At 45.1% G+C, this 26,411-nt stretch overlaps 1 protein-coding gene and 1 long non-coding RNA gene across 2 annotated transcripts in view; one reads left to right on the top strand and one right to left on the bottom strand.

The window, feature by feature from the left end:
- LOC137538914 (uncharacterized) overlaps positions 1 to 26,411 on the top strand; it is a 169,473-nt gene that overhangs the window by 66,283 nt on the left and 76,779 nt on the right. The window lies entirely within an intron of this gene.
- Positions 1 to 26,411, bottom strand: part of LOC137538611 (glucose-6-phosphate exchanger SLC37A2-like) — a 115,083-nt gene that overhangs the window by 33,737 nt on the left and 54,935 nt on the right. The window contains exons 12-16 of the mRNA XM_068260890.1: positions 11,589 to 11,674; positions 11,448 to 11,496; positions 2,152 to 2,225; positions 869 to 947; positions 401 to 498 (exon numbers count right to left, since the gene is read on the bottom strand). Of these exons, the coding sequence (XP_068116991.1) occupies positions 401 to 498; positions 869 to 947; positions 2,152 to 2,225; positions 11,448 to 11,496; positions 11,589 to 11,674 (386 nt within the window). The remainder of the gene's footprint in view (positions 1 to 400; positions 499 to 868; positions 948 to 2,151; positions 2,226 to 11,447; positions 11,497 to 11,588; positions 11,675 to 26,411) is intronic.

Genomic DNA, 26,411 nt, shown 5'->3' with positions numbered 1-26,411 from the left:
ATGTGTGTTAGGCTGAATGTATAGAGAACATCTGTGATCATTTCATGTTTCTTTATATTTGTATGTTGCTCGTATGCAAATTTGATGGAAAGCTCTATCAAATTCATGCCCCTTGCCTCCCCTTCCTGCAGCCCTGTAGCTCTCTCTCTGCCCCTTTTCCTTTAATTGTTGTGGCCAGGACTTTCAGACCTGTGTTTTCTTGCCATTTCCAAGAAAGTGCCACTTACCACTGGGGAAATTGCTGCGAATGGGAATGTCACTCATAAAACACAAATTATTCAGTGTACTCTGTGTCACTTGTGACAAGCGTATAAGTCGACCCTTATACTTTTATTTAGTGAGTCAGGCCTAGATTTCTAGACTTATATTCAAGTATATACTGAAGATACAGAAAACTTACCAAAGCGCCTAAGATATCAGCCGCAATTAGCATGTAGAAAACGTAGCTCCAGCTTTTGGAAGCGAGAACAGAAGCCAAGGCTGGTCCTAAAGCAGCACCTGAGGACACATGATGCGATCCACCATTAGCATAATTCACCTCAGACTTGTAGCTATTCTTCACAAAACAATGTGAGGTCTATGAAGCTCTCATGATACCGAGACATGGGCAGCTGACAGCTACTATGTAAAGATCTACGAGACTACATACAGCTTCATAGCAACTGAAAGTTATCAGATTAACCAGTCCAGGGCTATAAAATACAAGTGGAGGCACATAATTACACAAAAGTATGCAAATGTGTTCATTGTATGTACTGTATAGATGTTCATTTGTGTAGATTGTAGATGTCTTTAGCTTATAGGAACACTGCCCATTCTGATACATTTTTTACAAAAATCAGCAGCTGAATGTGGTCTCCAGACTAACCTATTGATCCAGAACCATCGATAATGGCACTGACAGTAGACAGGGCCTTGGCATTTCCATGCACAGTCTCATGTGTTCCCTGTGAAAGAAAGTCAAACACAAGTTATCTATGAGATTGTAGAAGTTTTCTATCAAGATCTTCTTGTGCATCATTCCCTGGAACCCTCTAGTATTGGAAACTTTTTGCAGCCTATTAATGTAATAAGTACAGATTGCCTTATTATGTTTGGGGTATCTGCCCTGATTATGTTATTTAGAAGGAGTCTCTGCCCTATTTTTCTGTTTTTTGGAAAACTCTTCTTATGATGTTTGGGGAGAGCACTGTCTAATTATATTATCTAGGGATGTATGCTTCACAGTTTTTGTGGGTTTGTCTGTGTGCTGTCTATCTTCTTGGAGTGGGGTGTGAAACATTGCCCAATTAAGCTGTTTGAGGCTATATGCTATCTAATCATGTTGCTTGGGGGTCAGGCTGCCTTACTATGTTGTTTGGGGGAAATGCTACCTCATTTTTTCTGATTGATTTACCTTCTTAATTATGCCCTAATGTGTTAAGAGTGGTTGTTGTGTAAACAGTATACTGTACTATGAACTGTGCTTTTTTTCCTCTGTAAAGATTTTTTATTTTTTATTTTAAGGGCTCACAAAAATTATTTGATCGCTCCCACAACTCTCCCTCCATTGTTGCCTAGCAGTTTGTCAAGTAATAACTTTAAACACTTGGACATTATTTTGTATCCATATAGTGCTGACATCTTCCACAGTGCTTAACAGCGGATATGTAGTCTTGTCACTAGCGCTCCCTATAGAGGGGCTCACAATCTAATCCCTACCATAGTCATATGTCCATTATTGTCTAGGTCCAATTTAGGGGGAAACCAATGAAATTATCTGTATGTTTTTGAAATGGGGAAACCAGAGTACCTGGAGTAAACCATGCAAACACGGAAAACATTCTATCTACTACGCCAACCAAGTATTTTATGAACTTCCAAAGAATAGTGCACCCCACATGTCCTATCACTGCTATGTATTGTAGTGTTTCATATAACATTCTTATACAGTCTTAGTCGCAATATGTCAATACAAAATACAGAGCCTATTCTCACAAACATTTTTTGTACAGTGTCCATGACAAGAAGCGTACATCACTTACAGAAGGTCCTTTTTAAGAGCTGCAATCAAAGGGAATAAATAATAAACCAAACATCACATTTGACAGTTTAGAGGTAGTTGATTACAGCATGAATTGCCTGGGGGATCTATCAGTCGTGAAAGCTTACCAGATCAGCAGACACAGCGGTGGTAATAAGTGCATATGGCCCATTCACCAGCATCCCGCAGATAATGAGCAAGGCTGGAGAGAAAGAATATTATCTGTGAAGCACTTGACCTGATTCACTAATTTTTCTGAGGTTGGAGAATATGACTGAATGTCAGTGTTCTTACACCCTAAACTTCTGAGATCTCTGGCGCCCAGGATTGTAACACTATTCCCCAGGCACATCTATAGACCTGAGGAAGCGGTTTTGACCGTGAAACGCGTTGTCGTTTGTGCCCCAATAAAATTTGAGAAGTATTTACCCCTACCTTACGAGTGAGTTTTACTGCTATAAGGTAGGAACTATAGTACCTTACTCTAACTATTGTATGATTACCATACCACTGATATATGTCCACGGGTGCATCCAGTGGAGTTCCTACCATGGGGCGCAGGGGGGCGTGGCGCCCCGGGTGACTGACAGCCAGGGGGTGTCGCCATGACCCCCCACAGTTCCAGAGCAGGAGCCAGGAGGGAAGAGCAGCGCCAGAAGGAGGGGTGACAGGGACAGCGGCGGGGAGGGGAGACATATCCCCCCCTCACCTGGGTCCCCTCCTTCTGCCTCTCTTCCCCTCCAAAATGCGGGCAGCAAACAGGTAGGGCGGGTGGGCGGAGAACACTCACTACACTTCCACGTTCCAGCTGCTGGAACGCTGCATCGCCGTCACGTGCCTCTTCGGCGCCTCCAATGCTGTCACGGCATTGAAGGCGCAGAAGAAGCATGTGACGGCGACGCAGCGTGAGCAGCTGGAACACGGAAGTGTAGTGAGTATTCTCCGCCTGCCCGCCCTGCCTGTTTGGTGCCCGCTGCCCCCGCTGGCCACATTGTGGAAGGGAAGAGGCAGAAGGAGGGCATAAGTCCCCCCTCCCCGCCGCTATCCCTGTCACCCCTCCTTCTAGCTATACTGGGGGGCACTATACTATTTACACTGGGGGGGCCACTATACTAGCTACACTGGGGGGGCCACTATTCTAGCTACACTGAGAGGGCCATTATACTTGCTACACTGGGGGGCCACTATACTAACCACACTGGGGGGCCACTATACTAGCTACACTGGGGGGGCACTATACTAGCTACACTGGGGGGCCACTATACTAGCTACACTGGAGGGCCACTATACTAGCTACACTGGGGGCCACTTTACTAGCTACCTTGGGGCCACAATACTAGCTACATTGGGGGGTCACTATACTAGCTACACTGGGGGCAACTATATTACCTACACTGAGGGCAACTATACTAGCTATATTGGGGGCAACTATACTAGCTATACTGGGGCAGTGGCAGCACCAGGGGGGTGCGGAAGCACCCCCTAAAATTATCCAAGCACCCTCCAGTGTGAACTGACTTTCGGCGTCTAATAGAAACCGTGTCAGTTCACTGACAGCAGCAGCTCGCAGCTCCGACAGCGGCAGAGCAGGGCTACAGTAAAATGGCATCTGAAGCCCTGCTCTGGAGACTTTGAGTCTGCAGTGCAGGGCTTTGGGCGCCATTTTCCCGTAGCCCTGCTCTCTTTATTTATATTATCAGGTGTATCGACTGTTCTGGCCAGGTCTGCAATATGGTTGAAGTGTTTTCTGGCCAGGTCAGCCACATGATTGCATGTATTTTCTGGTCAAATCTTCCACATGATTGCATGTATTTTCTGGTCAAATCTTCCACATGATTGCATGTATTTTCTGGGCAAATCTGCCGACATGATTGCATGTATTTTCTGGGCAAATCTGCCGACATGATTGCATGTATTTTCTGGGCAAATCTGCCAACATGATTTCACGTATTTTCTGGGCAAATCTGCCGACATTATTGCATGTATTTGCTGGGCAAATCTGCCGACATGATTGCACATATTTTCTGGGAAAATCTGCCGACATGATTGCACATATTTTCTGGGCAAATCTGCCGACATGATTGCACGTATTTTCTGGGCAAATCTGCCGACATGATTGAACTATTTTCTGGGCAAATCTGCCATATGATTGCACGTATTTTCTAGTCAAATCTGCCGACATGTTAGAACGTAATTTCTGGGCAAATCTGCTCACATTACGTGTATTTTCTTGAGAAAACCTTCACAATTATGTGAATTTTCTGGGGAAAGGTCACCAAAACTTGGGCCCACTGTCTTTGCGTTGCACTTTTAAAGGGAACCCGAGGTGAGAATAATATTGAGGCTGCCATATTTATCTCCTTTTAAGCAATACCAGTTGCCTGGCTGCTGTGCTGGTCCTCTGCCTCTAATTCTTTCAACCATAGACCCTGAACAAGCATGCAGCAGGTCAGGGGTTTCTGACAATATTGTCAGAACTGATAAGATTAGCTGCATGCTTGTTTCTGGTGTAATTCAGTTCACTACTGCAGCCAAACAGATTAGCGGGGCTGCCTATTGTTTAAAAGGAAATAAAAATGGCAGCCTCCATATCACTCTCATCCCGGGTTCACTTTAAATTACAGTTAGCTCCGCCCTCATCCGGCCATGGTCACGCCCATTTTTTGCAGGATATAGCCGCACCCATTTTTTGTTAGCTACCTATACTGAAGCCAACTTTAGGGGGGGAGCCTACACCTGGCCTACACAGTCACTTTTTTTTATGGCGGGGGGTGTCTTTTAATACCCAGCACCGGGTGTTAAATGCCCTAGGTACGCCACTGGGTGCATCCTACCCTCTCCCAAACTTCCATGTACACCATCAAGGAGAAAATCTATAAAATGTTGGTCCTGAAGCATATTCCACTACACCCATGGGATGTAGACCCTTAAGATGCTTACGGAAACACTCACAATGCATCTCACCTTACCACTGCATCATTGTGGAAGCATAAAAAGTTACCTGCTATCGAAGTGGTGGGTCATAGGATCAGGAGGGTGTTGACCATGCAACACTTCACCTTGCTGATACATTAAATTGAGGATCACTTTGGAAAGGTGTGGGACTTTGGGGGCGTAAACTATGAACAAGGAGGGACTTGAGAAGTCTATTTTAGATTGTGGCTCTCCAACTCTAAAGATGGCCACACACCATACAATTAAAAGATCCTTCTTTACACCAATTCGATACATACAATTGGTGTACAAAATTTAAAGCGTCTATTTGTTTTTGATCGAGAAATCCAATCAAATTTCCATTTCTTTTCGATTTTTAGAGATTCGACATGTTAGAAAATGTAATGTTATCAAGAATTGTATGGTGTGTGATGGATTGTGAAATTGTATTCAACACGAAAAAATTGTATGTAACTATTCAGTATATACCAAACTTTATTCACTTTTTCTCTTGATTTTTCTAACCAACCAATTTAGTTTACAATCTTTTTTCCCCGATATTGCGGCAATCTTGAATATACGTGTGTGGTACCTCAAAGATTCTGATTGAAACTTCCGAAAAATTGGATCGGAAGCTCGAATCAAATCAAAACAAAAAATGTTGTATGGTGTGTGGACACAAGAGTTATGGGCTTTTTATGGAGGGGTGGGGAGGCATTGATATGGCTATTGAAAATCACCAATTTGTTTTTCTTTCTATTTGTTTTTTTTTAATTATTATTTTCTTTATTTTGTGGTTATGTTTATGGCAAAATTTATGGTGCTCACTTGACTTTACAGTGTTAACTGATGTTCTTTTGCTCTTTAACCACTTCAGGATTCTGCGTATGCTTAAGTACGCCCCTGAATCCTGAAGTGGATTCCATGGACGAGCGGCCGTTCCATGTCATTTCACGGAGGGTGTCTCCGTGAACAACCTGCGAGCCGCCGATCGCCGCTCGCAGGGTAAATGTAAACACACGGGGAAGTTCTTCCCCGCTGTTTACATGTATACGGTGCTGCTGTGCAGCAGCGCCGTAGCGGAGATCGGCGATCCCCGGCCTCTGATTGGCCGGGGATCGCCGGCACCTGATACGCTGAAGCCTGTCCTGTCCGGCGCAGGACGGAATTCCGTCCTGCGCCGCTCACAGGGGGAGGGAGAGGGAGGGAAGGGGAAGGAGGCCAGGAAGCGCTGCGGAGGGGGGCTTTGAAAAGCCCCCTCCCCCCGCAAGCGCAAACAGCCGGCGGCGATCAGACCCCCCCCAGCAGGACATCCCCCTAGTGGGGAAAAAAGGGGGGTAGTCTGATTGCCCTGGCTGCTATCTGATCGGTGCTGCGGGCTGGAGAGTCCACGCAGCACCGATCAGGCAAACCACCCCCTGGCACAGAAGTGGTTAATATGTGAGGACACATATTATACAACTGTGTTGATTTTATTGTGACCCCTGTTTCGAGCAATAATTGTCCTGGATTATTTACACATTTCTTTTCAATTTTTTTCTGTTATTTTTTGTGTGCCAATAAAGAGTTAAAAAAAATCCAGAATAGTTTTGCTGAATCCTTTCTAATATCAACATTTCTTTAGTGCAGTGCTGTCCCAGCTCTAGTCCTTAGGGCCCGTTTCCACTATCGCGAATCCGCATGCGTTGCCCGCATGCGGATTCGCACAGTCAGTACAAGTGGATGGGACTGTTTCCACTTGTGCGTTTCCCCGCACGTTTTTTTGTGCAGAAAAAATCTGCAGGGTAGGGCCCTCAGAATTCGCCTGCGTGTGGAATGCAGGCGAATCGCACGCAATGTATTTAATAGGGAAATCGCATGCGTTTTCCCCATGCGTTTTTTTGCCGCGATTTCGCATGCGATTTCGCATAGGTACCCATGTTAATTCACACAGGCAGTGACATGGTTAAAATCGCATACAGCCTTACCTATGCGAAATCGCATGCGAAATCGCGGCAAAAAACGCATGCGGAATCGCACCCGCATGCGATTTGCCTGCGGTGATTCGCCAGCGATTTCGTAACGCTATAGTGGAAACGGGCCCTAAAGGGCTCACATTTTTTTTGGCATGGCTCCAATTAATGTATGGGGCTGAATCAGGAAAGGTGAGGTACATCAGATAGAGCACATTTCTCCGTGTCTCTGTCCATGCTAAACACTGGCATGGGTATGGCCTTACAGGACTGGAGTTGGACATCCCTGTTGTAGTGTTCTAGTACTGTACTGGCTGTAATTATGTTTTCACCTCTGCAATCCTTATTTTATGGCCCCTAAAAACTTGGGACCCTGGGAAATAGCTTAGTTGTATCACATATGGAAGCAGCAGTCCTGTTAGTAGTTCATGAAAAATGGTCATACAGTATACAGGATCTTCTAAAAAAATTAGCATATTGTGATAAAGTTCATTATTTTCTGTACTGATAAACATTAACTTTCATATATTTTAGATTCATTACACACAACTGAAGTAGTTCAAGCCTTTTATTGTTTTTCTTATTGATGATTTTGGCATACAGCTCATGAAAACCCAAATTTCCTATCTCAAAAAATTAGCATATTTCATCCGGCCAATAAAAGAAAGGGGTTTTTAAAACAAAAAAAGTCAACCTTCAAATAATTATGTTCAGTTATGCGCTCAATATTTGGTCGGGAATCCTTTTGCAGAAATGACTGCTTCAATGCGGCGTGGCATGGAAGCAATCAGCCTGTGGCACTGCTCATGAAGGCCCAGGATGCTTTGATAGTGGCCTTAAGCTCATCCAGAGTGTTGGGTCTTGCGTCTCTCAACTTTCTCTTCACAATATCCCACAGATTCTCTATGGGGTTCAGGTCAGCCCAATTGAGCACAGTAATACCATGGTCAGTAAACCATTTACCAGTGGTTTTGGCACTGTGAGCTGGTGCCAGGTCGTGCTGAAAAATAAAATCTTCATCTCCATAAAGCTTTTCAGCGGATGGAACCATCAAGTGCTCCAAAATCTCCTGATAGCTAGCTGCATTGACCCTGCCCTTGATAAAACACAGTGGACCAACACCAGCAGCTGACATGGCACCCCAGACCATCACTGACTGTGGTTACTTGACACTGGACTTCAGGCATTTTGGCATTTCCCTCTCCCCAGTCTTCCTCCAGACTCTGGCACCTTGATTTCCGAATGACATGTAAAAATTGCTTTCATCCAAAAAAAGTACTTTGGACCACTGAGCAACAGTCCAGTGCTGCTTGTCTGTAGCCCAGGTCAGGCGCTTCTGCCACTGTTTCTGGTTCAAAAGTGGGTTCATGCTTCCATCTGCTGCAAAGCTTTATGGAGATGAAGATTTCATTTTATAGCACGACCTGGCACCTGCTCACAGTGCCAAAACCACTGGTAAATGGCTTACTGACCATGGTATTACTGTGCTCAATTGGCCTGCCAACTCTCCTGACCAGAACTCCATAGAGAATCTGTGGGATATTATGAAGAGAAAGTTGAGAGATGCAAGACCCAACACTCTGGATGAGCTTAACCACTTGTCGACCGCGCACTCATAACGCGCGTCGGCAAAGTGGTAGCTGCAGGACCAGCGACGCACATCTGCGTCGCCGGCTGCAGGCTAATTAATCAGGAAGCTGCTTCCTGTCAATTCACGGCGGGGGGCTCCGTGAATAGCCTGCGGGCTGCCGATCACAGCTCGCAGGCTAAATGTAAACACAAGCGGAAATAATCCGCTTTGTTTACATTTTTACAACGCTGCTAACAGTAGCAGCGTTGTACTATATCAGCGATCCCCGGCCAATCAGCGGCCGGGGATCGCTGTCACATGACAGGCAGGAGCCTGTTAGAGGCTGCACAGGACAGATCCGTTCCTGTGCAGCCTCCGATCTCCGGGGCAGGGAGGGAGAAGAGGGAGAGGGGGAATCCTGCGCTGGAGGGGGCTTTGAGGTGCCCCCCCCGCCACCCACGCATGCAGGAGCGATCAGACCCCCCCCCCCCCCTCCCCCAGCACATCATCCCCCTAGTGGGGAAAAAAGGGGGGCGATCTGGTCGCTCTGCCTGTATTTTGATCTGTGCTGGGGGCTGTAGAGCCCACCCAGCACAGATCTTAGAAATCAGTGCTGGTCCTTAAGGGGGGGTAAAGGCTGAGTCCTGAAGTGGTTAAGGCCGCTATCGAAGCATCCTGGGCCTCCATAACACCTGAGCAGTGCCACAGGCTGATTGCCTCCATGCCATGCCGCATTGAAGCAGTCATTTCTGCAAAAGGATTCCCGACCAAGTATTGAGTGCATAACTGAACATAATTATTTGAAGGTTGACTTTTTTTGTTTTAAAAACACTTCTTTTATTGGTCGGATAAGAGATGCAAATTTTTTGAGATAGGAAATTTGGGTTTTCATGAGCTGTATGCCAAAATCATCAATAAGAAAAATAATAAAAGGCTTGAACTACTTCAGTTGTGTGTAATGAATCTAAAATATATGAAAGTCTAATGTTTATCAGTACATTACAGAAAATAATGAACTTTATCTCAATATGCAAATTTTTTGAGAAGATCCTGTATATGGTTAGATGTAATAGATTTAACTACTTTAATCAGATCTGGAAGTGTTCTGTTAACCCTTGCGAGCCAATTCAATAACCTCCCTATGGAGTTTGGATAGCAGATTGATCAAAAGTTTGACTGAAGTAAATTTTTAAGTCACACAGCTTTGCATGACACTGAGCAGTACAAAGCTGGCAAGTGCAGCAGTTTGATCAATGCTAAATCTGATCTACAATAGGACTGGGGGGGAAGTTTATTTCTTCCTCAATCCAATCACAATCTTCCTATATATGGCCACCTTTGCAATGAGCTTAAAAGTCACCTGATTTGAGAGGCATATGGGGGCTGCCATATTTATTTTTTTTAAACAATAGAGATTGCCTGGCTGTCCTACTGTGAAAAAGAAATGGCCACAGCTGTGACTGCTACAGACTTAGGCACTTTGTTATCGACCTGAGGAAGCGGACCAGTACCCGTGAAACCCGTTGTCTTTTTTGTGCATCATTAAAAACTTTTACTCATATGGTTTGTCCGTTTATGGAGGTAAGACCGAATTACTGTTAGACCTTATGATTTAAGATAATTATATTCTGGGCGCCTCCAACAAGTTTTCTTAGTTGTAGTCCATCCCTTTGTGGTAGTATGTGGTACACCACGTGTCCAAATACCTAAGGAGAGCAACCGACCAGCACCTACCAAGCGGATCTGGGATACCGAATGGGAACTTAATTTTCTGTAATGCACTTGAAACAAAAAGAAAAACCGAGAGCCCAATATAGTGCAGTAAGTAACAATTGTTGGCGAAATAATTAACAGATGTGGATATACTCACAAACACGGGTTACCACACAGGCAACCACTTGAAATGCAGGTGGGGAGCATTAGAACCTGACCCCACTCAGGTTTAAGACGTCGCTCTCTGTAGATAGAAAGAAGGGGACAGTCCCCTCTACCCAAGGTGGACTATATACTGTGCAAATTTGGACAGAGGCGCCAGGCAGGTTAAAATGATCTAAAAACAACTACAAAGGAGCAGTACAGGTGGAATTACCTCCTGAAATGATGGACAATCGAGATTGTTCAAATCGCAAATAACAATTTTAGCACTCCGCAACGCGTTTCGCAGGTATAACCCGCTTCATCAGGCAAGGAGTGCAAGCTCAAAAAGGTCCAATAGTGGCAATGCGCCTCTGTAACTCGCGCTGCTGCTGTCTGCTGCAGACAGCAGCAGCGCGAGTTACAGAGGCGCATTGCCACTATTCGACCTTTTTGAGCTTGCACTCCTTGCCTGATGAAGTGGGTTATACCTGCAAAACGCGTTGCGGAGTGCCAAAATAAATTGTTATTTGCGATTTGAACAATCTCGATTGTCCATCATTTCAGGAGGTAAGTCCACCTGTACTCCTCCTTTTTAGTTGTTTTGAGATCATTTTAACCTACCTGGCGCCTCTGTCCAAATATGCACATTAATTTTCTGTAAGTTCTGTCGGTGGTTGCAGGAGTGCAACCCACCCTTGTAAGTATATCTTACTCATACCAATTTTACCTAACGATACTGCACCATCGGGCTCCTGGTCTCTCTCATTGCAGAATTTTGACGGTTGGTGTCTCAAACCAGGAATAATCCACTTATCCCAAGTTACTGGCTGTCCTACTGTTCCTCTGCCTCTTATACTTTTAGCCGTAGACCCTGAGCAAGCATGGAGATCAGATATTTCTGACTGAAGTCTGACTGGATTAGCTGCATGCTTGTTTCAGGGGTGTGATTCAGACACCACTGCAGCCAAAGAGATTAGCAGAATCACAGGCAGCTAGTATGGTTTAAAAGGCAATAAATATGGCAGCCTCCGTATCCCTCTCAGTTCAGGTGTCCTTTAATTAAGGCAGGTCCTTATAGAAATAACATAGAACCAACAAATTATGGACTTACCAACAGCAGTGGAGAGGTCTGTTTGGCCAAACTGATTATATATGAACAGCTAGAAGAGAAGGAGAGAGAGTCAGGTGATTGTGTGTTCAGATGTTCTGTCCCACAATTCACTACAACAGTTTTTATGCCTTCCACACTCACCATAGGGGCAGTTATTATAAGAATGACAAAACATGTGATCGCCCGTCCACCTACATAATCAGATATGGCTCCAGCCAAGATCCCACCTAGAAAACATTTTAAGCATTTTCTTTATATTTAAGCATAATGATCAGTGAAGAAGTTTAGATACTGTAGGAACATTTCATCACTGTTGGAAAAAAGATGTAACAGCTGCAATGCTTATGATGCTAGTCCATCTGTCTGTGGCAAAGAAATTGGAAGTGATATTGGTTTTGTACATTTATAGTTTCCATTTGGACTTTTCCTGTAAGAATGCTTCATAGAAATAGATATAGCTCATTAACTAACTAGGCTAACCTGCTACATGTCCACAGTGCCCTTGCTGATGCAAAGCAGGAATACTTCACCAAGCTCATTGGAGCTCAGGCTTCCAATCCCTGGTGTCTCTTTGCCACTTTCACCTCCCTGCTTAAAACCCACCATCTGTTCGTCCCTCTCTGCCACGGATTTAGCCACCCACTTCACCAACAAAATTGTCTCTATTCATCAGGAAATATCCTCACCTCCCACCCCCTCCCATCCAGCTCCTCCTCCGTCCTTTCCTCCCCTCACCTCCTTCAGTCCTACCATTGAGAAAGTCAACCACCTACTGCAGACTTCCCATACCACTATCTCCCCCCTTGACCCCGTCCCTTCTGACCTACTCGTCCTCACTTCCCCGGTTTGACCCCAGTCCTCACTGCCTGTGAGAATCCGCTCAGCTGCCTGCGCAGGCAGGCAGCCTTTTGACCATTGTTTAGGTTTGCATGCTGCAGGACTCTGGAACAGAGACCTGTCTTTCCATTGCAAGTTCTGGTCTGTTCTCTTGCTGGGGAATTTGCATACATTCGTTATGCAAATCCCCTACCTGCCTTCCTTGATGACTGGCACTATAAGAGCTTTATGTTTCCCAGAAGGCTTTGCTGGTCATTTCCTTTCCATGGTCTGTTCCTGATGGACACTGCTGGAGTGTCAGCCATTGCTATCTAGTATAGTTAATTCCTGGGGGTTGCTTTAGGCTCCCCTTCTAGCCCAGTCAGGTTGTATTATCTGTATTGACTGTTCTGTCTTGTCTTGCCTGATGCCATTGTCCTGTCCCAAAGGTGGTCGACAGGAAATGGTTCTGATCTCTGTTCTTGGAGTATAGCTGGTGCAGCGGTTGCTACCAGCTATCTCTTCTGTTCTGTCTCCTGGGATCGCGCTAGCTACTTTTCGCTAGCGCTGGGGATCCTTCTGTTCTGTCTTCTGGGATCGCGCTAGCTACTTTTCGCTAGCGCTGGGGATCCTTCTGTTCTGCTACTCTGTACCTGGATCGCGCTAGCCACTTTTCGCTAGTGCTGTGGATCCTATCTCTCGCTTGTCCCTGTTTTCGTGGGTCTGTCTTGTCTGCTACGCTTGCTGGAGGCTCAGTGAGGTAACCGTTAAGCAAGCGCTCGCGTCCTCTGTTTCATGTTTGTCTGTCGATGGTTAGTTAGGCGTGCTTGTCTCTATTGTGCTTATCACGTGGAGACCGCGCATAACCGCGTGCACTGTTGCGAATGAGTGCGGTGTTCGCGGTTAGCTAGCGTTTGTTATTTTCCGTATCTCCTTATTGTATTATTTGCTGTGCCTTTGCTACCCTCGTATTCTGTGCTCATCTGCCTTGTGTCATGTCTGGCGATCGCACCTCTCGCGATCGCGTTCCTGTTTCATATCTGCTGTTGTGTGTGCGCGGTCGCAGGGTGGCGACTGGATTGGCGCACACACATACAACCTGTCCCTTTGCTCGCTCTCATTCGCAATCACCTCTCTTGCGATTGCGTTCTGCGCTTCGTACAATTCCTGTCTGGCACTTGTGGAGGTACAGAGGATTGGTTCCTCTGCACTCCCCAGCGCCATCTGCCGACAGGAATTTCCCTCTACAGGTGCGTAGCACCTTTTGCTGGGTGCCTGCAAATATACGCTTGTGGAGGATTTCCGCCGTGTCAGCGCACGCGTTGTGCGCTGATCACGGAGAAAGTTCCACAATCGTTACAGAATGACCAGCCCAACCCAAAACCCCAGTGTAGACGGAATTTCTGATTTGTACGATTTTGTCGAGTTTGGGTCCTGTGTCTTTAAGAGCTTTAAAAGGCTAAATTCAGAGACCAAGGCGGAATTTCTTTCTGAATGTGTGAGGTTTTGTCTGAATCCCACCTTTCAGATTTCTGATCCGTCCACGTCGGCTCTTCTTTTTGCCTATGTGCTCTTAAAAGACGATTTGATCACCTGGGCATATGATTTGTTAAAAATCAATTCCTGGAATGGTAATCTGTATCACTTTCTTGCAGTGATATTCTCTCACTGGTTTAAACTGCCTGGCTTGCCACCTGCTCTGATTGAGTGTGTAGCTGCTGATAAGTCAGCTGATCTTTCCCTTCCATGCAAAACTTTTCAGTATGACAATCAGTTCAATGTGTCTGTTGCCACTTCAGGTTTTAAACAGCAGACATGCAAAGTGGCTAAAAAGAGAAAAACTAAAAAACGCAAGCATTGGAATAAAACACTCCCTATTGATGTTTGTAATGATGTTGTTCCGTCTCCGGCTTTTTTGCCCCAATCCAAAGCTCATGTGGATCCTGCTATAGGTAGGATCGCACACTATATTAAAGCAGTTAAAAAATCTGTTCTTGTTCCTGAACTCCACCCCTATGGAGATTATTTGGATACTGGCCTGTTTGAACCCCCATTTGCTTCCTGGGATATTGGGGCCTTGCTGGAAGAATTCGATTTTGATTGGAAAGCCTTTTGCGATTTTTACATCGCAAAAAGCGAAAATGTCTTGAATGCTTGTCTTGATTCAATGTATCTTCTGATTGATTCCGATGAATGTGACAAGGATGATGTGGATCTGGTGATCTATGTATGGCAAACGATTTTGGATGAGTTGCACACACACCAACCAATTGATTCCAATAAAGAGACATCGTTGTCGGATGATTGTTCCTGCCTTTCTGGGGTAAAGCATGAGAGTCTTGACTTTGTGCAATCTGAAATGAATGAGTGTGCCGCTGTGGTTGATTCCTGTGCGAATCCTGAAGGATTCTCTCCTGACAGTGTGCAGTTTGAATCTGTGCGATCTGATGCCTGTTTCTCGGATGTTCCTGCAGATTGTGATCGGCATGAGTCTGCCGGTTTCCTCAAGGATGTGTGGGATCCTTTGTCATTTAGTAACAGATCTTTGAGATCTTCCGTCTGTGACCCTGCTATGGGGAAGAGTTCTCGACTATGCAGCGTCAAAAGTAAAATTAATATGCCTAATAAAGTTTGTCCTGTTGATGTCACTATTTCTTCTGCAGATGAGTCTCTGTCTCACCCTGTTCACACCTGTAAGGGCCCGTTGCCTGGGGACAGTTGCTCCAGTGTTTCTGTCCTAGATGCCTTGCAGTCTGCTCCGCAGATCGCGGAGGTTTGCGATATGGAAGCGTCAGTTTCGCAACCTTAAGCGATCTTGGATCCGCAAATTTTGCGTTCTGACTCCTCGGATTCGACATTGTTAGCCGAATCTAAGAGTGAGACAGCGCTTCGGTTTTGCGAATCTGATGCTGAAGCTTCTTTGCCTTGTCCAGAGAAGCTTTCTCTGAACCTGCCCTGTACCATGAATGAAGGCATGATGTCCACTTGCATTGACATTTGCGAGTCTGATTCTGAAGAAAGTATTGACTCTCCACCCAGTACTCTGGATGAGTCAATATTGCCTTGTACAATATCTCCTGCCCTGCCCCTAGAGGCTCGTCTAGGTATTGCTGCTATTTTTACCTGTCTTTCTGCAGTTTTGGAGTTGCAAGCTAGTTTGACTACTGCGCAGAGTTCTGGGTGCAGCGAGATTAACGTTAGGGAGTCAGTGTGTGGTCCAGTGAATATTCCTGTACGTTCCACTCATGATGATGAAATTCAGTCTCAGTTTATGGTGGAACCTTCCCTGGGACATCTGCCCTGTTCTCAAAGTAAAGTTCCAGTTTTGCCCTGTAACATGGATAGTACAGAATCCTTCTTAGACAACTTGAAAAATGATGTTCCTGAGGTCTTGTTTGATGATCTGAAGGTCTCCGAGTTCCTCCCAAAGAGTGCAGAACTTGTAGGAGATGTCTCCTGCCCCCCAGGTCCTTCTGAGGTGTTGCCCACTTCAGTAGGCATTGCTGCCTTGCTGACTACTTTTGCAGCTCTTGTGGAGCTTCATTCATGTGTAGTCAATGATGATATTACAGTTACAGAAAATTCTGAATTTGAGTCCGAGTCTTCTTTTGAAAGACCAGTACCTGTGACCTTTACTCGTGATGATTTTCTGCCCGGTACTGGTTTTGGTCTTGTCGTGTCGGACTCTGAGGTTGACAGTTCCCCGACGTGTCCTGAGGTTTCTCCTGTACTAGTGTACCCCGATGTGCTCTGTGACCCAGAAAGCCCAAGTGTGCCTCGGTTACCAGCGTACTCAGATGCTTCCTCAGTGGAGACATGTTCTGATATAGCCTGCCTGCTTGCATGCCCAGAAGTGGTCCCTGAAAGTCCTGATCTTGATGGGTGTCCTGCTAATTTTGAGTCTGGAATGATCATAGGTTCCATAGGGGTTCTTGGTGGTTCTCCATGTGAGCCTGGTGAGCGTTCTGGCTTCTTGGGATCTCTGCGGAGCTTCAAGGCGTTCTGGGAGATTTCGGGAAAGGTTTTGCTTGGTGCCCTGAATACGATCAGCAATGGCTTTGGTGTTGTAAGGGACACTTCGAACAGGTATTGCGGCAGGTTTGGTATTCTTGGACGCTCCTTGGAAGGTGGTGGGTATTGTCTGGAGGGTGTCGATGGCTTCTTCTCTGGTGTCCACAGTCCTGATGGGTGTTACGCTGAGACTTGTAGTGCTGATGGGCATGTTTCCGTGGCTTCTGCTTCCGATGAGGTCGGTTTCGGATGGACTGACTCTGGAATTGTGCCTTGTCGGGCTGCCCCGACCTTCATGAGTCTTCAGTTAGAGTTTTGTGATGATACCAGTTTTGAGGGATGTCTGGAATCCATCCCTAGAGGGGGGGGGGGGGGGGGGTACTGTGAGAATCCGCTCAGCTGCCTGCGCAGGCAGGCAGCCTTTTGACCATTGTTTAGGTTTGCATGCTGCAGGACTCTGGAACAGAGACCTGTCTTTCCATTGCAAGTTCTGGTCTGTTCTCTTGCTGGGGAATTTGCATACATTCGTTATGCAAATCCCCTACCTGCCTTCTTTGATGACTGGCACTATAAGAGCTTTATGTTTCCCAGAAGGCTTTGCTGGTCATTTCCTTTCCATGGTCTGTTCCTGATGGACACTGCTGGAGTGTCAGCCATTGCTATCTAGTATAGTTAATTCCTGGGGGTTGCTTTAGGCTCCCCTTCTAGCCCAGTCAGGTTGTATTATCTGTATTGCCTGTTCTGTCTTGTCTTGCCTGTTGCCATTGTCCTGTCCCAAAGGTGGTCGACAGGAAATGGTTCTGATCTCTGTTCTTGGAGTATAGCTGGTGCAGCGGTTGCTACCAGCTATCTCTTCTGTTCTGTCTCCTGGGATCGCGCTAGCTACTTTTCGCTAGCGCTGGGGATCCTTCTGTTCTGTCTTCTGGGATCGCGCTAGCTACTTTTCGCTAGCGCTGGAGATCCTTCTGTTCTGCTACTCTGTACCTGGATCGCGCTAGCCACTTTTCGCTAGTGCTGTGGATCCTATCTCTCGCTTGTCCCTGTTTTCGTGGGTCTGTCTTGTCTGCTACGCTTGCTGGAGGCTCGGTGAGGTAACCGTTAAGCAAGCGCTCGCGTCCTCTGTTTCATGTTTGTCTGTCGATGGTTAGTTAGGCGTGCTTGTCTCTATTGTGCTTATCACGTGGAGACCGCGCATAACCGCGTGCACTGTTGCGAATGAGTGCGGTGTTCGCGGTTAGCTAGCGCTTGTTATTTTCCGTATCTCCTTATTGTATTATTTGCTGTGCCTTTGCTACCCTCGTATTCTGTTCTCATCTGCCTTGTGTCACGTCTGGCGATCGCACCTCTCGCGATCGCGTTCCTGTTTCATATCTGCTGTTGTGTGTGTGCGGTCGCAGGGTGGCGACTGGATTGGCGCACACACATACAACCTGTCCCTTTGCTCGCTCTCATTCGCAATCACCTCTCTTGCGATTGCATTCTGCGCTTCGTACAATTCCTGTCTGGCACTTGTGGAGGTACAGAGGATTGGTTCCTCTGCACTCCCCAGCGCCATCTGCCGACAGGAATTTCCCTCTACAGGTGCGTAGCACCTTTTGCTGGGTGCCTGCAAATATACGCTTGTGGAGGATTTCCGCCGTGTCTGCGCACGCGTTGTGCGCTGATCACGGAGAAAGTTCCACAATCGTTACACTGCCCTGTTTAACCTCAGCCCATCCACAAGCACCTTCCCCTCAGACTTCAAGCAGGCCACTGTACTACCCCTGCTCAAGAAACCCTCCCTTGTCCCTCATTACCCTCCAACTACCGCCCTATCTTCTCCTTTATCATCTATATGCAGATGACACCCAGATTTACCTCGACACCCCTGACATATCCACCACTACCATGGACAAGGTCTTCTCCTGTCTATCAGCCATCTCCTCCTGGATGTCCGCTAGGTTCCTGAAACTAAACTTGGACAAAACAGAATTGATGATCTTCCAACCCCGGCCATCCCTGACCCTCCCAGATGTGAATGTCACTGTTAACCACACTACCATTCGCTCTTCAAGCCCATTGTCTGGGTGTCACCCTGGACTCCACACTCTCCTTCACCCCCCACATCCAAAACCTCACAAAGTCCTGCAACTTCCACCTCCGTAACATCTGCAAGATCCGCCCTTTCCTGACCTCTGTCATCACCAAACTCCTCATCCATGCCCTCATAATTTCCCTCCTTGACTACTACAAATGCCCTTCTGTCTGGTCTCCCTATGACCCGAGTTGCAGTCTGTCATGAATGGCGGCAGCCAGAATTATCCACTCCTCCCATCTCTTCACTACAGCGGCTCCCCTCAGTGAATCCTTCCACTGGTTTCCTATCCAGTCCAGAATCAGATTCAAGATACTGTGTCTGGCCTACAAATCTGTCCACAAAATCTGCTCAACCTACATTTCCATTCTTACCCAGAGGTACACACCTAGCCGCTCACTCCAATGAACTTTTCCTGACTGCCCCCCGCATCACCCAATCCCATTTTTCCCCTCAAACATCTTCAAGAAGGCCCTGAAAACTCACCTTTTTACTCTGGCCTACTCCCCCCCCCCCCCCCCTCACTAGTGCTCTAAACCCGCAGCTGAACTCTGGTCTCCTACCTTTGGTGTCCCCACCTCTTACTCTAGATTGTAAGCCTTCGAGCAGGGTCCTTATGTCTCCTATCTGTTCACGCACCTCTATTACCGTACACCCATCCTATAGATCTGAGTAAACTCGACATGCCTAATCTCCATGCTCCCATCCAGGGACTGACTAAGCATTACCTTGTACTCATACTGTGCTGCGTGATTTGGTTTGCATGTATTCATGTATTGTCTTATTGCTGTATGTCACCCCTAAATATTGTCTGTAACCTTTACTAATGTCCAGCGCTGTTTAATATGTATTGTGAGCCCCTCTGAGGGACAGTTAAGTGACAAGACAATATATACTCTGTACAGTGCTGCGTAAGAGGTCGGTGCTATATAAATAATAATTTCAAGGGACTGGAAGATCAGGTGAGGTTTAAGTGATGGTTGACATAAAGGTTTGGTCAGTGTAAAGTCAGGATTAGGTCTACCTAGGCTTATTTGTTAGGTTTCACAAAAAGTATGAATTTAAATTATAGATAGTTGAGATGACAGATTAGTGTCATATATCATGTAGCTGGATAAAGAAGAAATACGCAAACCATTAAATAAAAATATTGATCACTTATTGCAATATATTTTCATAACATCATTATTCCTTTGCTTACAATCTGATTTGATATGCAGTATGTCTTTTTTATGCTATTTCTTCCAAAAAAAATGAATACCCCTTCTTGCTATGCTAAGAAATAGTGGCAAGTTCTGAGTCCCAGGTAGAATCTATTGTTCCTCAAGGGGATTCTATAATCTTTGTATGTGTCAGTCAGTCTGTATCTCTATGGTCGCATAGTGTCTGCGTTGAGAGGTAACGCACTGCAAGCATTTTTCAGTGCGACATTAACATCGCACTGTGAACATCCCATAGGATTTTCATTGCAGTGCAGTAAGCTGCGTTATAAGACTTTATAACGCAGCTCCGCAATGTGCCACTGTAAATGTGATCTTATGATCTCCATGACTTATCCTAATGCATCATTTTTATTTTTGGCTAATGACAGAAACTCAATATTATTTATAAATAATAGATATTATTCCTATTTAATTCCCATATCGCTACTTAAGACATGAGCCCTACACCACTATTACTTTTGCTCAATAAATAAGGCTTACAACTGTGAAGAAACACGGAAAAGCCGCCGCATGGCCGCAAGATAAGGCGTCTGTTTCCGCCTCTGGCATAGAGGAACGCGGAGAAACCGCCGCGTTTGACGCGGCGGTTTGTACGCATAGGCCTGCCTCTCACAGTAAGGTGGGACGCGGAGAAAACGCTGCACGCTCGGACAGCGTGGTGGCGGATTCCGCATCCCATACGGCTACTACATTACAACACATGACTGGTGTGGCTGGGACTAATAGTCCACACTGGTTCAGGAGGACGCGTGCGCACGCAGAGAGGCAGGGCTTTTATGGCAGTCAGAGGAAGGTCAGCTGACCAGGCCGGTCAGCTGACTTTTGCAGCATCTTTCATTGGTCCAGCAATTAAGGGAGGTGCTGGAGAGCACTGAAGTATATATACTGGATGCTGGTCATTCTCTGGTTGTCTGGCGTTGCGATCACTTAGTGGTAGCACTCAGACCTGTCTGTATCTGTGTTCTAGCATAGTTTCCAAAGGTGTTGACGGCCAAGGATCTCACACCTTAGCGTTAGGAAATTACTGTATTATTTGTTATGACCTTCTGCCTGCCTGACTATTCCTTTTGATCTCTGATTCTGTACCTTGCTATATCTGATAACCTGTTGCCAAACTCTGCCTGTTCCTGGACTCTGTATCTGCCTCCTGATTCTGTACCCTGCTATTCTGATACTCTGTTGCCGTACCCTGCCTGTTCATTGGATTCCGTATCTGTCTCCCGAATCTGTACCTTATCTGTCTGTGTGTTAACGACCTGGCTTGCCCGACCTCGAGAACTAGCCTTACTGTTAGAGGCAGTTCCCAGATCTGTTAGTGACACTCCCTCATTGGTGTCACTCACACTCTGTCCTTCCTCTCTCTGCTTAGCTCCTCCCCCGGGAGAGTCTAAGCCACGGAAGGTACTTCTGTGTGAACTCAAAGTATTACTGTTGCATTAACACTCACTCGTTGCTCAGGTGTCCAGAGGTTAGAATATATATCTGATTATCGGTGATACTGCAGATCATCAATAATCGGGTATATTCTGCATTGTCGGTGATACTGCAGTTCACCGGTAATCAGACCCTCTCTGTGTTACACCGATCGTTACAACATCAAGTTTAAATTTATCACATTTAAGATCATTATTAATTTTTTTTTTTATTTATATAGCGCCAACATCTTCCATATCACTATATATACTGTAGTCCAAAAATATACAAAAAGGGGAAGCATAGGTACATTAGCAGTTCAACACACCGTACAATCGAGACATCCAGTGACACAAGTACAAATACTTGTTATTCATGTGTAGTTTGAAAGTAACCAAACTGGAAGACAAAAGGGTCTCTAACTCTGGGAGGAGCAAAAGTTGCGGGAAGGATGATATCTGGAGATTAATGAAGAAATGACTGGAAGGGATAGCTTATGTAGAGCTTTGTATGATAGTGTTAGGAGTTAAAACTGGATACTTTGGCTGATTGGCATAGAGGGGGGGCATCAGAGGTGCGGGAAGAGAGGTGGATGAGACAAGCAGCAGTTCAGTAGGGATTGGAGAGGTTTTTTTGGCAGGCCACAGAGAATGGTGTTACAGTCATCAAGAAGGGAAATTATTAATGAGTTGCAATCTTACTTTGACATAAATAAGGGCTCGGTTTCATCAGTAGGGACACTCTGGGAAGCTCACAAAGCTTTTATTAGGGGAGTATTCATTTCGGAAGCTACCAAACGTAAAAAAGCAGCGACATCTAAACTCCTAACCCTTCATTCAAAACTTAAACAGGCACAAAACCTCTATAAAGACGAACCCTCCCAGACACACTACACCGCTCTGCACAATATAAAACAAGAAATCCAAGCCCTCCAAACCACACAACTGGAAAAAAGCCTGAGATGGACCAGACAACTCTTCTTCGAAAGGGGTAATAAGCCCCATACCATTCTTGCTAGAAAATTAAATCCGAAATCATCCCAACAACATATCTACTCTATTAAAGATCCTCAAGGAACCACACACTTCCACCCTCAAAAAGTTGCCCAAATCTTCACAGATTACTATCAACAACTTTATAATCTCCCCCAACCATCCCACCATCCTACACATATGCTTAAAATAGACGAGTTTCTAAATCAACTACCCCTACCAAAACTAACGGAAGAAAACGTCCAACTTCTAAACTCCCCTATAACTACTGAAGAAATTCTAGAAGTAATTAAATTCTTACCTTCTTCTAAGGCCCCTGGCCCTGACGGTCTACCATATTCTTACTATAAAAAGTTTAAATTCATTTTAGCCCCCTATTTGACCCTCCTAGCCAATACGCTTATGGAAGGGAAAATTGCTCCCAACTCATTTCTAAGCTCCCTCATTACCATGATCCCTAAAGAAGGGAAGGACCCACAACTCCCACAAAGCTACCGACCAATATCGCTTCTTAATGCGGATCTTAAGATAATCACTAAAGTCCTGGCTAACCGCTTAAACCCAATCCTCACATTCCTAATTAACAATGACCAGGTTGGTTTCATATTAGGCCGCCAAGCAGGAGACAATACAAGGAAGGTAGTCAATTTGATAGAACTAATGAATAGATCTGGGAAGCCTTCTCTGCTTCTAAGTTTGGATGCAGAGAAGGCTTTTGACAGATTATCATGGCCATTCCTCTTCAGAGTTATGGAACATCAGGGGTTCAACGGACCTTTTCTAACTCTAATACGATTCCTCTACTCTTCTCCATCCACCTCAGTAAAATTGCCCTTCGCGTCCCTAACACCCTTCCCTATTCACAATGGTACACGCCAAGGATGTCCCCTTTCCCCTCTATTATTCGCTCTTAGTATAGAACCACTCGCTTGTGCAATACGACAGAATCCAGATATTATGGGCATTAGGCAAGGAACCCGAGAGTATAAAATTTCGCTTTTCGCAGATGATATCCTGTTAACCTTGACCCAACCACTCACTACACTTCCTATCCTACACACCATATTACGGAACTTTGAATCCATCTCAGGCTTTAAACTTAATCAGGAAAAGACGGAGGCACTACCTATTAAGACTCCACAAAACCTACTTGAAACCTTAAAAAACACTTTTCACTACAATTGGAGGACACACACCATCAAATACTTAGGTATTCATCTGACTCAAACTTACTCTACACTATATAAAGCAAACTATCCGTCTCTAATTCAATCTATACTCTCAGACCTACATAAGTGGACGGCATATAAGATATCATGGATTGGCAGAATATACTCCCTTAAAATGAATGTATTGCCACGATTATTATATCTGTTTGAGACCCTTCCCATACAAGTACCACCCTTACAGTTTAAAATACTACAGCGTGCTTTCCTAAAATTTATTTGGAATAACTCCAAACCCAGAATCAAATCCACGATTTTAATGGCATCCAGGGAACAAGGAGGTCTGGGAGTACCCAACCTAAAATTATACTATCAAGCGGCACATCTAAGACAACTTTCCGAATGGTCCACTCTTAAAACATTCACTAAATGGGGCCTCATTGAAGCAATGAGTATCTTCCCAATATCATTACCTGCTCTAATCTGGCCCCAGACCCCACCTAAGATCCCTACTACTCACTTACTCCCTACTATTAAATTCACACTACAAATATGGCGGGCAACCGCAAAAACGGCCAACCTCAGATCCCCACTATACCCCATACTAGGAAACCCGGCCTTCACTCCAGGTATGACAGAAGATTTTATGGGCAGATGGTTCACCCTTCAATACACTACATTCAGCAGCTGGATTGACACACGAACAGGAAAAATTGTAACCAAAGAAACAATAGAGGAGAAGACACGATTCACAGCTAAGATTATTATGGAATACAATCAAATTTATCATTTCCTGAAATCCCTCTCTAAGGACACTAACCCCATACCTACTTACACCCCATTTGAACGCTTGTGTGAGCATGAAGGACATCAAAAAGGCCTTATTTCAGCAATTTATACCTTGCTTCTTGATAAATCTGGTACCGCAAAACCTAATCATCCATATATGACAAAGTGGGAACAAACTCTGAACCAAACCATAAGCTTGGAAGACTGGTCTTCTATCTGGGAAAACGCTAAGCACACTTCTATGTGCACGCAAGTGAAAGAAAATATCTATAAAATACTATTCAGATGGTATAGAACCCCTGAAGTATTAGCTAAGATTTATCAAGATGTATCTAACACTTGTTGGAGGGGGTGTGGTCATATAGGTTCCCTGGAACATATCTTTTGGTCTTGCCCAGCTATTCAATCTCTATGGACAGATATTCAGGTCCTGATCCTAAGAGTAACAGGTATTCACATCCCCATGGATCCTATATACATGTTATTAGGCAAGCCTATCCCTAAAATCAAAAAATATACTGTGAGACTAATAAATCACATCCTGACGGCCACCAGACTCTCACTAGCCTCCAATTGGCGCAGTCCCTGTTGTCCTACAATGCCTGAGATTATGGCTAAAATCAGATGGACCAAGCTAATGGAGTTCTTAACAGCTCTATTACGAGACTCAGAAACCACCTATGATAAAATATGGGATCCATGGGAAAAATACTTCTTGAATTATATGCCCCCATGATTGAAATGGAAATTGGAATGGTAACAGGGACCTGAGGATGTTACACCTTTGACATCAACTACTAAACGGAAAGACAGACCCACACAAATAGACCTTCTCTTCCTAATTCTATTATTTTTATTTTTATTATTATCTCTCTTCTTAGACTCTCTTCTAAGTTCTACTTACTTCCAAGTTTATATCACTCTCTCTTGTATATTACAATGTTAATAACACTCTTTAAGGATGTTCATTGCATATAGAATCCTATACGGGTATTTGTATATCTACATGTTTATAATGACTGTTCACTGCTTCTGACTTAGTTGTTCATGCTTTGTGAATTCACTTAATAAAATTTTGTGTTAAACCAAAAAAAAGAAGGGAAATTATTAGAGCATGTACAAGCATTTTAGTAGCATCATGTGTAAGGAAGGGATACATTCTCAAGACATTTTTGGAAGTAGCAGGAGGTTGTTAATGTGTTCATATGTAGGTTTAAATGACTGCTCAGAGTCCTCTGTTACCCCCAGACAGCAAGCTTTAGGAGTTAAAGTTATTGGGGTATTTTCTACATTAATGGCAACTATAGTTGGGGAAGCAGTGAGAGAGGAAGGAAATATCACAGTCTCTGCTGCAGTAAATTAATGCTGGGTCAGTAGACCAAGACCGGCAATGAACTATACAACATAAAGCCCAATGAAGAATAAAACATGTAGCACCATATTGATGACATGCCTGATGCATATTTTATGAGGATAACAACTTCCTCAAAAGCTCACAGCTATTGGTGGCACAATATGGATGAAAATGCATGTGAGTGGCAATGATGGTAACAGCCACTGCAGGCACTGGTAATTTTGCATACAGCCAATGGGGGGAAATAGGAGGGAAAGAACACAGCATTGACAGCCATTGTAACACAGTCAGCTATGGAGCGGGGGGGGGGGGGGGGGGGTTGGAAAACATGAAAGGCAGGCACTTGGGAAACACTGAAACAGACAACCAGAATGGGGGTACTTAGACAACCGCAATGGGGGTACTCAGATAGTCATGGGTAGGGAAATGTAGGGTAATACACAGGCCTCTAGCTTTGTTCGGGCCTGAGGATTGAGTGAGGACTCCTGTAAGAAGTGAGAGGGTGCTGGAGAATTGAGGGGTCCTGTTAGGCTTGGTGGTGTATTCTCCACAGTCAGCATGCAACGCATGAGCTGACGTGCAGGAGGTGCACACACTAGCACCAGGAATCAGGATATCCCCAGTTTAGTGGAGGAGAGGACTGACTCTAACAGGAGATTGTGGCGCACAGAGCCGGTGCAGATCCGACAGCCACAAACAATACTTTCGCGATAGCGTCTCAGCGCAAGGTAGCGCGGAGCGCATAAACCAGAACTGAGGAGATCAGGACAGGTAGACAGAATGAACGCTTGCTAACTAGCCGCTACTTGGTGACAGCAAGCGTCCACAACAAGACAGACTGGAGTGAGGCAGCCAATGTGTTTGCAGCGATGGCGTGCCTCACAAAGACAGGACAGGATAGTCAGGAAATAGCAGAATCGAGATAGATGAACGTAACACAGACAAATATACAATAAGTATGTATTCCTAGCGTATTACAATTACAGCTATCAATGAAACTATAAACGTCTGACTAACATATGTATATATCGGCAATGAACCGATATATATGACATAAGCAGGAACACTGACTAGGAACTAGAGCAATTCAGGGAACAGGACTCAGAAGGTTTTGCTACCTCCACGC

Source organism: Hyperolius riggenbachi, chromosome 11 (genome assembly GCF_040937935.1).
Source record: "Hyperolius riggenbachi isolate aHypRig1 chromosome 11, aHypRig1.pri, whole genome shotgun sequence".
Classification (NCBI taxonomy): Eukaryota; Metazoa; Chordata; class Amphibia; order Anura; family Hyperoliidae; genus Hyperolius; species Hyperolius riggenbachi.
Note: the sequence above shows the minus strand (reverse complement) of the source record. Positions and strands in the feature narration are given on the sequence as shown.